This window comes from Myxine glutinosa, chromosome 14 (genome assembly GCF_964187855.1).
Source record: "Myxine glutinosa chromosome 14, kmMyxGlut1.1, whole genome shotgun sequence".
NCBI classification, from domain to species: Eukaryota; Metazoa; Chordata; class Myxini; order Myxiniformes; family Myxinidae; genus Myxine; species Myxine glutinosa.
The window spans coordinates 56,398,506-56,412,246 of NC_136274.1; the positions used below are offsets into that span (position 1 = coordinate 56,398,506).

Sequence of the window (13,741 nt, forward strand, 5' to 3'; positions counted from 1 at the left end):
AAGAGTGAGAGTGCGCTGAGCCGACCAGAGGACGGGGATGGAGTGACCTGATTGCAAATAAACAAACTTGCGACCGGAGCCACGGTGAATGTACCTGGGTCGTCGGAGGAGTCCATTTGATTTCGTCGGAGGAGCAGAGATGCATGATGGGGTGGAGCGGGTATTGAGCAGAAGAAGCCTTGCGGCGGAGTACTTCAGAGCCATGCCAGGCAGGAGCGAAGGGACGAGTACGAGGCCAAGGTCGAGGAGGCAAAGCGGCAAACGCAGCGGCAAACGCAGCGGCAAACGACTGCAGCCGCTAATCAAGACCACAGCGGCAAACAAGGCCACAAGGCCACCAAGACCACAAGGCCACCGGCAAACAAGGCCACGGCCACAAACAACGGGAGCGGGCCTTTCGATTCCGTATTCCGTACCATCAAAAGCAGATTCCGTTATCCAGCCGGAGAACACGCGGCACGTGCGGGTGTGAAAAGGCAGGACAGGTGTGAGATGTCAGGTCAGAAAAGTAGAAGCAGACCCTGTACATCCATCCAGTCGGAGAAGCGGCGAATATGCAACGCCAGCGTCCTCTCGCAACCGAACCCGGAAGTGATATCCGGGGACATGGCAGGCCACTCCATATGCTCTACACCACGGTCAACAAGAAAGTGTTGGATCATGCGAGCACGATGAGGGCATGCATTGTCATCTTGGAAGACACAGTTTCCTTGAAAGGCTGCACGAGCAAATGGAAGCAATGTTTCTTCCAGAATGGCCCTGTACTTGAACTGGTTCAGGTTTCCATTCAGAACAACCAGGTCAGTTTTACCCCCTGCATGAAAAGCAGCACAAACGGTCACCCCACCACCTCCAGCTTGGACTCTTGGCACTATACAATCTTCGTTGTAGGCTTCATGCACATGTCTGCGCACTCGGATGCGGCCATCTTGACGATCGACCAGAAATTTAGGCTCGTCACTGAAGGTCACGTGATTCCAGTGTCCTGGCTGCCATTGACGGTGTTCTATGGCCCACTGCAATCGGCGCTGGCTGTGTTGTCTGGTCAGGCGTGGCTTTCTCAGGGGACGCCTGGCACGATGGCCTGCTTGAACCAGTCGTTGGTTGACTAGCCTTCTGGATACAGGCACATTTGTCAGTTGCTGCCACTCAGCCCTAAGCCGATTAGCTGACTTGGTACGGCCATTGCAGACTAACCGGTGCAGCTGGCGATCATCTTTCCTTGTGGTTCTGTGTGGACGTCCTGGCCTCGGTATTGGAGTAGGGACACCCCTCTGAGCATTTCGTTTCAGGATCTTTGACACCTGACCTTGAGTGATGCCATACTGCCGAGCAATAGCACGCTGTTTCATGCCAGAATTTCGTAAAGCCACCACTCCATGACAAACAGCATTGTCAAGTTGACGGACCATCTCCAGAGGAAGCGGCAATAACTTTTGGAGACGTGCAGCAGTTGTTTTCTACTAATACAGAACGCAACAACCCTTATATACCCGATTGTGAAGCCAATCGTCAAATGTACCTGTCCTTACATTTTGTCACGCCACCTGTGATATAATCCTGTTATTGACTTCTTGCTGCGAAAGACAATCAGTGACATGGTTCTTTCAACAAGGACATCACTGAAGGGTAAAAGAAACTCACCAGATTGATATACTGAGTTCAGAAAGTTAACCCAAGTCAAGAAAAAATATATATTCCATATTAAATGCCGTCTGTATAATAAAAATAATAATACATTTATTTTATATAGCGCTTTTCAAGAAGCCCAAAGACGCTTTGACAGAGTACAAAAAACAAGTGCAAAAAGACAAAAATAAATAGGTAAATAATCAAAGCAAAAGGAAAGAGAAGGAGAGAGATCGTCAGGGGTTAAATGCTGTGGGTTAAATGTTAAATGCAGTGTTGAACAGGTGGGTCTTGAGTGATGTTTTGAATGTGGTGAGTGAGGAGGAGTCTCTAATTGTGTGAGGTAGTGAGTTCCAGAGGGTGGGAGCAGCGATGGAGAAGGCCCTGTCCCCCCAGGATCATATATATATATATATATAATATGTATGAGTGTATGCATGTACACGTGCATATACATATAACTCCTCAGCGTCGACGAGTCTGGCATTTCACTCAGGCCAACTGGCACGGTCTTCAAGCAGCCATCAATCATCTGGACTGGTCTCCCATCTCTACTGCCTCTGACATCAACTCATCCTGGGAATTCTTCCAAAGTAAATTGCTTTCTCTCATGCACAGATTTATCCCTTCTCGTCTTCAGTTGTCATACCCTTCCTCCCGTCCATGGTACACGGAATCTTGTGGTGAGGCTATTGCCCAGAAACAACTTGCTTTCGTTTCCTGGAAAGCAAATCCAACGGAAGGAAATCTCATTTCCTTTCACAAAGCCCGAAACAAGTGTGTGTCCACCCTCAGGAGAGCCAGGAAACAATATCTCTCCGTCCTCAGGACCGAACTCTCTTATCTGTCTCCCTCTTCCAAATCCTGGTGGCGTCTGGTAAAATCTGTTTCTGGTGTTTGTTCCCCCTCCATCCCCTCCCTCACCTTAAATGGCCACACGGCTGACTCCGCACGTGAAAAAGCTGAATGCCTCAACTCTGTGTTTGCCTCTAAATCTTGTGTCCCAAACCCATCCCTCTCTGTACCCACCGTACCCAGTCGTACCCAGCTGCTCCTGGACTCTGTGTCCTTTCCTCCTGACAAGGTGGAAAAGTTTCTGTCAACCCTCGACTCTGATTCTGCAACTGGACCTGACGGCATCAGCCCACGGGTCCTAAAATCATGTTCTTCCGCTCTTTCACTCCCTCTCTCTGTTCTCTTCACCCTCTCTTTTGCTCAAGGTCATCTTCCATCTGCTTGGAAATCTGCCAACATCACCGCTTTGCACAAAAAAGGTGCAAAAACAGATCCCAGCGACTACAGACCAATCAGCCTTCTCCCAATTATCAGCAAAGTCATGGAATCCATCATTGCTTCAGATATGAAATCTTTCCTCTTCTCCAATGGCTTGATCTCTGATCATCAATTTGGTTTCAGACCTGGACACTCCACTCTGGACATGCTGCTTCTGCTTTCTCAACAATGGATGGAGGTCCTCAATGCCAAACAGGAAATTAGAGCAGTCTCCCTTGACATATCACGTGCCTTCGATACGGTCTGGCACCCCGCTCTGCTCACCAAACTCTCCTCTTTTGGTATCCATGGAAATCTCCACGCATGGCTGGCGGACTTCCTCTCTAGTCGTAGTCAACGTGTGGCCCTGAATGGGTTTCTCTCATCTCCTCTTCCTGTTCAGGCTGGAGTTCCACAAGGCAGTGTTCTGGGCCCTGTGCTTTTTCTGGTCTTCATCAATGATCTCTCTGACTCTCTTGAAATTCCTCTCTATCTCTTTGCTGACGACTCTACTCTCTGTCGCTCCATTCTACATCCCTCAGATCGGCAGTCTGCAGCCTCCTCACTCTCTGCAGACCTTGACAAAATCACAGACTGGGCAAACAAGTGGAACATGTCTTTCAATCCTGACAAATCTCACACTCTTACGATGTCTCTGCGAAAAGACCGACTGGACAACCCTCCCATCCACTTTCTGAATAATCCTCTCCAAGAAGTTCTGTCACTCAAGCTTTTGGGTCTCACTATCTGCCATGATCTTTCCTGGAAAAACCACTTCAAATCTGGCCTCCAAAGCCAGTCGCCGACTGGGCATCCTCCGTCGTGCGAAGTCCTTCCTTGGCACACCTGAGCTCCTCACCACATACAAGGCTTTCATCCGCAGCTCAATGGAATACTGCTCTCCCCTCTGGGCTGGTGCTCCTGCCTCACACCTAGCTCACCTTCGCGCTGTTGAAACCAAAGCATTCAGAATCATTGGAATCTCCCGCGATGAAGCTAACTCCAAAGGCCTCTCACTCACTCACCGCAGGCAGGTTGGTGGTCTTTCCGTCTTCTACCGACTCCTCTCTGGCCTTGCCCCCCCCAGCTCTCTCTGGGCTCTGTCCCGCAAATATTCTGACAGGTCGCACAAGATCTGCCTGCAACCCTCTTTTGGTTAAACTGCCAAAATCAAGACTCTCTGCTCACCTTCACTCCTTCATTCCTCTTTTCTCCCGCCTCTGGAACAAACTCCCTCACTCTCTTCAATCCCACTCCACCCTCCAAGTCTTTAAAACAGCTGTTCACCACCATCTCTTATCTTCCCCCATCCAAAACCTTGATCCTTTCTACCCCCGCTAATTTCACCCCAATTCCACTTTTAGAAATACCAACTTCTGTCCTGGAAGTCCTTGGTGTCCTTGTGCTTTATACTTCTCACTTCCCCCCCCCCCCTTCCCATGCCTCCTCCCCCCGGGCCCTCTCCCTTCCACACATCTCCCTGCTCTCGGTTGTTGTGTTTGTGTGCTTCCCCTTTTCTCCCTATCTTGTCTTCCGCTCCCTCTTTTTGTGTATTTTGTTTGTCTGGTCGATTTGTTTGTGAAGTAAATGTTAGCTCTTTCACGAGCCTCGATTCAGTATACAAAAAAAACAACAAAAAAAAACTGTTGCAAGTCACCCTTCTTTGGTTGTACTATTTTGTTGTATTCATTACGTTGGCGATGGAAGCAAGTTTTTAAACCAATGTTTCTTTCACAGGTGAGAACAAGAAACGTTATTATTGTTATTATTATTTTTGAATCATAAAGTCAGCCAAAAAATTGCCTCCGATTTGTTACCCATGACTCGGACAATTATTGTAATGCATGTTTCTGCGGATGGCAGTATCGAACCTCTGCTTCAGCATTCCTTGTGCCCGATAGCTCCCGCCCTTTGCTGTACGTGACCCTTTATAAAAGTATTTAAAAATATATTTTTTATTCTTACATCTTTTGATCTCTCTGCAGACTGTGCTTTGCCTCCTGGACAGTGGGGCAGACATAAACATGCCGAATGTCTCTGGTGCCATGCCTCTCTACTTCGCCTGCAGGTGAGTTTGCAATGTGGTGCGCAGCCAAGTGTGGAACTCTGTGCCGACGGGATAACAGACTCCATCCCAAAAAGTGATTCAATTGGGATCTGCTTTCCCAGACAGCTGGCCACCTGATTGGCTGATTTGCATGTCTCGGACGTATCCCTCGTTGCACTCCTGCTGAAGACTTTGTGATTATAGCAGCCGGATGCGAATCCGCCACCTTGTTGGCATTTCATTTCATTAGCAAATTAATCCCCACACGTAATTGAGCGAGCACAAATAATGGGCGCCACACAAAGACCACGAGATTGGACAGGAAGCGAGAATGATAACTACGCCGAGAAGTGAATGCAAGAGTTGCATGATGGTTTGTGCGTTCTAAAGCCTTTGTGACAATGGTGTAAATGTTACAGCTCGGCACCTTGGCTGCTTCAGTTGTTGTTTTTGTTGTCACGAAGGGCTCAGGTGACCTCGAGTTTCTGAGCCACAAGTGATGTCATTGATTCCTTGTTGACCTCTCTTGCTTGTGAGAAAGATTACGGTATTAATAATTTCATTAATTTTTTTCCTTATTTTCCCATGGTGGAATTTAACACAAGCGTTTGTCATGGAGACAGAAGTGGTTGCAAAACCAACAAGAAAGAGCAATCAGAGATTGCAAACCCTCGCCGGGATGTATTTTCAGTGGTTTTTAAGGCTTTTGTGTTAAAACAAATATGGCGGCCGAACCACTTGACCGATGATGTCATCATTGTTTTTTTCCTAAACTAATTTATTCCCAGATTATGCTCAAGAAATTTCATCTTGATGGGATGAGGTTTTGTACTTGTCGAATTATGACGTCATAATAGAGGCACCTATGACATCATCATTATCATATTTTATTCCCACTGGAGAGTTATTTACAATGAGCCATGTCTCAATTTTTTCTAATCAGCGCTTTTGGAGATATAGAGGTGCAAAGTTTTTCGGTTTTTCCAAGATGGCGGCTGAACCACGTTACCGATGACGTCATCATTATTTGTTTTCTAAACTAATTTATTCTGAGATAATGCTCAAGAAATTTCATCTTGATCGGATGAAGTTTTGTACTTGTCGAATTATGATGTCATAATGGAGGCACCTATGACATCATCATTTACATATTTTATTCCCCATGGAGAGTTCTTTACAATGAGCCATGTCTCAATTTTTTCTACTCAGCACTTTCAGAGATATAGAGGTGCAAAGATTTTTGTTTTTTCCAAGATGGCGGCCAAACCACATGACCGATGACGTCATCATTAGTTTTTTTTCTCCACCAGTTTATGCCGACATGGCATTCAAGAAATTGCATCTTGATTGGATGAAGTTTTGCACTTGTCGAATTATGACATCATAATGGAGGCCTTGGGCCGAGAGAAATAAAAAATTGGGCACAGTCTATTCCAAGGCAAGACAAATATGTGTTTAAAGTATGGCGATGCTATGTGCAACGGTGTAGACGTGGTACTGCGCACAAACAGACAAACAGTCAAACAGACAGACAAACACAGACAGACAGACAAACAGACAAACCAACCAACCAACATACTTGCCGGAATCTTTTCCGGCAAGTAACAAACAGACAGACAAACCAACCAACCAACATGCTTGCTGGAATCTTTTCCGGTAAGTAACAAACGACTCAAATGCAATACCCTCTCCTCAGGCGAGGGTAATAAGGGGCCATATATAAATGGTCTGTTTCATCATATATGTGGGTATTTTATCAAAAATTTTACCCTTGTACTCAGGGCCGGCGCCAGACTATTTTGCGCCCTAGGCTCGGCCAGCTACTTGCATCCCTTCACCTCCCCCCCTCCCCCCCAATTTATTTTTTTTGCCAACTTTGATTATTAGTTCTCCCGTTTTCCTGACGATGATCAATCCATGCGCCCAACGACGAAATTGCGGCAGCGTTTTGAACATGCCGGATGTGACGTATGGGAGAAGGCGCATGGGAGCAAGCTCAGTCCGTTTCAAACAGGATGTGACGTATGCCACGAAGCGTACATGCTCAAAATTAATCACTTACACTATTATGAACAATGAACTATTATATTTTCCTTTAATATTTGATTTTTCTTAAAACAATAATTTGTATAAAACTGTGATCCTTTAAGGTTCAGTAATGCGCCCCTGATGTGTGCGCCCTAGGCGGCTGCCTAGTTGGCCTAATGGTAGTGCCAGCCCTGCTTGTACTATATGTGGGTGAACTGCATTGGAAGGGATTTTTTTTTTCTTGTATGTTCTGTTTTTTCAAACCACTGTAACAGAAGACCAATAGTTGTAATTGGTGAAGATACTATTTTCATTAATATCAGAGAGATCTGCCAGACTTACACTAATTGACCAATCTTCGCTTCTATTTTGATTCGAAATTTGGTCATATCGAGATAAATCCAGGAATGGGTTTGCAATTTCAGTGTTGAATAAATTACACATTTAGCAAAAAAACCCCAACAATTCCAACAATATAAACAGTCATGTGGTAACTGGAGATTCTGCGTAATCTACCACATTTTATATGCAAATTTAGAAAATTTTGACTCCCCCACTCCTCCCATCACTCTCACCTCTGTATTTATTACTCCTTATCCCCCCTACCTCAACTTTCTGCCTAACTTTCCCCCACTCATTCTCTGCCCCCTTGCAATTGGCAGTTCCATCCGTTATGTGCAGCAAATGTAAATATAATAATAATAATAAGGGAGTCTTATATAGCCCCATCAAGCAGAGTAAACTACCCTCATGGCGCTTTACATTATCATGCGAACGCACACACACCGCACACACATACACAAACATACATACACACACACAGACACACCTTCACTCTTGCCCTATTCCTCTCCCTCCCCATTCAAAACCCACAGATGTGTACTCCCCCTCCTCCTCCCCTCCCTCCCCCGCACATGTACACAGACATACTCTCGATCTCTGTCCCACCTCAAACCAAAGGGAAAACAGGACTTAGACTTTGAAAGACTTGTGAAACAGATAGGTTTTGAGGGAGGTTTTAAAGGCAGGAAGAGAGTCAACATGTCGAACAGAGGAAGGCAAGTCATTCCAGAGCAGAGGTGCAGCAAAGGAAAAGGATTTCTCGCCAAACGACTTGGTGCTGGTGCGCGGCGGCTCTAAGGTCATAGAGTCGTCGCGTGAACGAAGCCGTCGCCGAGGTTCATAGAGAGTGAGCAAATCGGAGAGATAGTGAGGTCCCACTCCACACAATGATTTATAACATAGTGTGCAAATTTTGTATTGCACACGAGCAGAGACAGGCAGACAGTGTAAAGATTCAAGGAGCGGAGTAACATGGTCAGACTTCTTCGCCTTACAGACAAGACGAGCGGCAGAGTTTTGAACCTTTTGTAACTTATCCAAGAGAAACTGAGGGCAGCCAGCATACAAAGAATTACAATAGTCTAGCCTTGAGAGGACAAGGGCACAGACCAGAGTTAGAGCAGCTTGAGGAGTAAGAAAGTGGCGAATGGATGCGATCTTTCACAGCTGAAAGTATGCTGATTTGCAAGTTTGAAGTACTTGCTTGGAAAATGTCATGTTACAGTCGAAAACCACACCAAGGTTCTTGGCCGACGAAACAAAGTTTACATCGGTTTCACCAACATGAATAGTGGTAGGAAGTGAACATTGTAGAGGACATCTGTGGGATCTTACAATCATAGACTCTGTTTTAGAATCGTTCAGCTGAAGTTTGTTTTGGGTCATCCACGCCTTCACGTCGGCAATACAGCCTTCTAACACTTCAACAGTGGGCACGATTTGTTGAATCGTGCTTCTTTTGTACAGCTGATTGTCGTCTGCAAAGGCGTGGTGATCAACTGAATGTCTGGCTACAAGATCCAATAGAGGCTGAGTGTACAAAAGAAAGAGGATAGGTCCCAGGACTGAGCCCTGGGGAACGCCAAAGGAAAGCGGAGAAGGGGCTGATTTCTGGCCATTGACAACAACTGTTTGCACTCTATCAGTAAGATAGGACATCAGCCAAGAAAGGGGAGTACCAGTTATACCAAATGTGAGTTCAAGACGACGAATTAAGACACTATGGTCAATCGTGTCAAAGGTGGCAGACAAGTCCAAAAGAGAAGAACGGAAACCTTACCACAGTCAAGAGAGGTCAGAAGATCATTGGTTATTCTTCGGAGAGCGGTCTCGGTGCTATGGCCTAGTCTATATGCTGACTGGCGAGAATTGAAAATATTATTTGAAACTAGATGGTCATTCATCTGTGATAGCACAATTCTTTTCTGTGATCTTTGACAGGAAAGACAGGTTGGAGATAGGACGGTAATTTTTCATGTCGTTAAGGTCAAGGGTGGGCTTTTTAAGAAGTGGTTTAACAAGAGCTTGCTTAAAGAGAAGCGCAAATGAACCCGTAGTCAGAGAATCATTGATAACTGCAGTAATAAATGGGAGGAGGGTGTCCAAACACTCAATAAACAAATCGGTGGGAAGGGGGTCAAGATCACATGTTTTTGTGTTCGACTTGAGGATTGTACATTTGACAATTTCCTCAGTAACAGGAGTAAACGAACTAAGAGCTCCTCACCACATACAAGGCTTTCATCCGCAGCTCAATGGAATACTGTTCTCCCCTATGGGCCGGTGCTCCTGCCTCACACCTAGCTCGGCTTCACGCTGTTGAAACCAAAGCTTTCAGAATCATTGGAATCTCCCGTGATGAAGCTAACTCCGAGGGCCTTTCACTCACTCACCGCAGACAGGTAGGTGGTCTTTCTGTCTTCTACCGACTTCTCTCCGGCCTTGCTCCCCCAGCTCTCTCTGTGCTTTGTCCCCCAAATATTCCTACAGGTCGCACAAGATCTGCCAGCAACCCTCTGATGGTTAAACTGCCGAAATCTCGGCTCTCTGCTCACCTTCACTCTTTCATTCCTCTTTTCTCCCTCCTCTGGAACAAACTCCCACACTCCCTTCAATCCCACCCCTCCCTCCAGGTCTTTAAAACAGCTGTTCACCACCATCTCTTATCTTTCCCCATCCAAAACCTTGATCTTTTCTACCCCCACTAATTCACCCTAGATCCACCTTGTTTGAAATTCCAACTTCTTTCCTGGAAGTCCCGGCAGTGTCCATATGTTTTATACCTCTCCCACCCACCCTTCCCATGCCTTCGCCCCCCAAAGCCCTCTCCCTCCCACAGATCTCTCGATGTCCCTGCTCTCAGATGTTGTGTTTGTGTTCCTCCCCCTCTCGCCCCATCTTGCCTACCGCTCCCCATGTTATATGTTTTATGTGTCGGTTTGTCTTTCTGTGTGATTAATGTTAGCTCTTTCACGAGCCTCGATCTTGTATACAAAAAAAAAAGAAAAAAAAAAAGAGGTCGTCCGTGAAAGCAGTGTTCAGCATCATCGAAGGAAAGGAGTGACTGAAATATCCATCAAGGATCTTTATAAGAGCCATTATACATCATGGCTAATATGTCATCCCCGTCATGCTGTGCAGCAGACAGCCAGATCTATCTGTTGTATCCATAAGCTAGTACAAACCATATCCATGTTGTGTTCATGTACATATCAAACCATAGTATTCATATCCATATCAAACCATAGTATCCATATCCATATCAAACCATAGTATCCATATCCATATCATACCATCAATATTGTCGCGTGACTACCCTTGGTGAACACCTTAGGGTAGCACGGATGACCAAACGAGCTGTTACTCCGAGGCGTTCAGTTAAAAAAATACAGCGGAGTTAATACGCTGGGGGAGCAAGAGGGAGAGGGGAGCCTTACCTGAACGGCTTCCACCCAACGTCTTCACCTGTAATAAATAACTCAAACCAACACAACATTAAAATGTCCAAAAATACCGGCTTTATTGAAGAATGCCGGTAATAAAATAAAACACGGTAACATTAAAATTCCTATATGGAGCGCTCCCACACACAGAATCACATACGGACAATGGGAAATATAACGGTAAAAGAAAAACGTGTTATTTAATTGCACTTAGCTCACTCGACCAGTGCGTCTCGTCAGGACTCGTCCAGGCCCCGAGCACGCAGTCTGGATGCAGCTCTGGTATTGGCGGGAAATCCGCTCGCTCTCGCGCTGCTAGGCCTCAGTACACCCTCATTCACTAGGCCGTGCCCGCTAGCATGAAACAGGCCTTCCGCGCGAAGTGAACGGCAGGCCTGCAGCCTGCTCTTCCACACCGTACTCGTCCACCCGTCCTCTGCACGGAAAACCGCGGTTCCCGGGCTGCGGCTCTGCCTCCTCGCGACCACCAGCAAGATCTCCAAACACGGCCATTCACGATCTTCTTCCTTGAGCCTGAGAGCAAAATCATATATCATATCATACCATGTCATTAATATACACAAAGAATTAAGTTAAGCACCCCCCCCCCGTTTTTTTACAACCTCGCACATTACAAGTTTGTTGTCGTCAAAACAGTGTAATATACCCATGTTATTGCTATATTTTCTGGAGAAGTGATATTATGGTCACATAAAAACATAACAATCATGCCGTTTTCAATATTTTATTCTGAATAATTTAAGGTGAAAATTTTTGGGAATTTTAGGCATATTTTCACCTCAATTTAAGTATGGAGCTATAGGTCCATCACGGACAGTGTGGATGACGTTTATGTTTTCTAACGTACAGTCATTGTTCTGAGAAGACCTCTAGCGATCTTTGCGTCAATAACGTGTGTAGGACCCACGTGATCGGATCACTGACTCAACCCTACGTCTCATAGACCCTGTAAGCCGTCGTATGCGTTGCTGTGGCAGGTTGTTCCATTCCCGATGTAATGCACGTTCCAATTCATCCAGATTGGCTATTGGAGGGACCATCTTCGCAATTTGTCGTCCCAACATGTCCCGAACGTGCATTACATCGGGAATGGAACAACCTGCCACAGCAACGCATACGACGGCTTACAGGGTCTATGAGACGTAGGGTTGAGTCAGTGATCCGATCACGTGGGTCCTACACACGTTATTGACGCAAAGATCGCTAGAGGTCTTCTCAGAACAATGACTGTACGTTAGAAAACATAAACGTCATCCACACTGTCCGTGATGGACCTATAGCTCCATACTTAAATTGAGGTGAAAATATGCCTAAAATTCCCAAAAAATTTCACCTTAAATTATTCAGAATAAAATATTGAAAACGGCATGATTGTTATGTTTTTATGTGACCATAATATCACTTCTCCAGAAAATATAGCAATAACATGGGTATATTACACTGTTTTGACGACAACAAACTTGTAATGTGCGAGGTTGTAAAAAAACGGGGGGGGGTGCTTAACTTAATTCTTTGTGTATATCATGAAATGTCATTATCATATCATCTCATGTCATTATCATATCATGAAATGTCATTATCATATCATATCATGTCATTAATATCATATCATATCATATACCATCAAATGCATATCCATATCATATCAGTTCATATCCATATCAAACCATAGTATCCATATCTATATCGTACCATCAATATCATATCATATCATCAATATCATATCACCATATATCATATCATGTCATTATCATATCATATCATATGATTAATATATCATATGTCATTAATACAGTCGGGCCCCGCTATTGGCGGGTTCCGCGTATTCGCCGTTGATAAAATGCAACCTGCTTCTTCGATTCGCGGAAAAGTGTCCCGCGAAATCACGTTTTTTTTTTCTATTCGAGGCCGTGTCCCACAAATTTCGCGGTTTTTTGGGGGCGCAAAAACAAAACTTCACGAGCCGCGAGCTTGAAACATTTATAAACCCATCTTTCTTCAGCCATGCACAAAGCAGCTGGACATACGCAAAAAAACATCCTCTACGAGCCGCGAGTGTGACCTGCTCCTGCGTTCGCTTCCGCTGCCGTGTATTTTGAATTTTCGTGGCTTTCGCCGGATATCCCGTCATTCACACTGTGAACAGCTTCACGTGATTTCCCGCCGCCACTGTTCACAGGTAAACAATGTTTTGCGGGATATCCCGCCATTCACACTGTGATATCCCGCCGTTAACCTCAATGCCAAACAGGAAATCGGAGCTGTCTCCCTTGACATATCTCGTGCCTTCGATACGGTCTGGCACCCAGCTCTGCTCTCCAAACTCTCCTCCTATGGTATCCATGGAAACCTCCACTCATGGCTTGCCGACTTCCTCTCTAGTCGTAGTCAAGGTGTTGTCCTGAATGGATTTCTCTCATCTCCCCTTCATGTTCAGGCTGGAGTTCCCCAAGGTAGTGTTCTGTTTGCATCATCCTATCATACCATCAATATCATATCATATATCATCATATATTATATAATATATCATCATATATCATATCATGTCATTATCGTGTCATTAATATCATATCATATATCAGTTCATATGCATATCCAATCATAGTATTTTGTATCCATAAGTATATTGTTACAGACGTGGCTTGGATGTTATTTACCGAGCGGTTTTATGGTATGACCACGTCTGCACAAGTTACCCGATTGTGCCCGAACGTTGACTAGTCGCGCGATGCTGGCTCAATAAGAAAAAGAAGACACCCGGCTGGATTACAATAACACAATACGACACCAATGTTTCAATTCTCAAGACCTCCGGAGGAGATTATATTCGTACGGAAAGGTCAGATTACAGGGGCTAGAGGTATAATCACAGAAAGACAGGCACTTAGACACACTCTTATATTAACCCCGGACAGACGACAGACAAACGGGACAACGGCTGACTCACACGGGGGTTGAT

The 13,741-nt window shown here is 45.3% G+C and overlaps 1 protein-coding gene across 4 annotated transcripts in view; it reads left to right on the plus strand.

Moving 5' to 3' along the window:
* The window catches only part of HACE1 (HECT domain and ankyrin repeat containing E3 ubiquitin protein ligase 1), a 612,560-nt gene that overhangs the window by 49,193 nt on the left and 549,626 nt on the right, over window positions 1-13,741 (plus strand). For 3 of the 4 annotated variants that reach the window (XM_068135928.2, XM_068135929.2, XM_078768515.1), the window contains exon 7: window positions 4,887-4,969. The exons of the other annotated variant lie outside the window; for it this stretch is intronic. In XM_068135928.2, coding sequence (XP_067992029.2) covers window positions 4,887-4,969 — 83 coding nt within the window. The remainder of the gene's footprint in view (window positions 1-4,886; window positions 4,970-13,741) is intronic. 4 annotated transcript variants of the gene reach the window in all.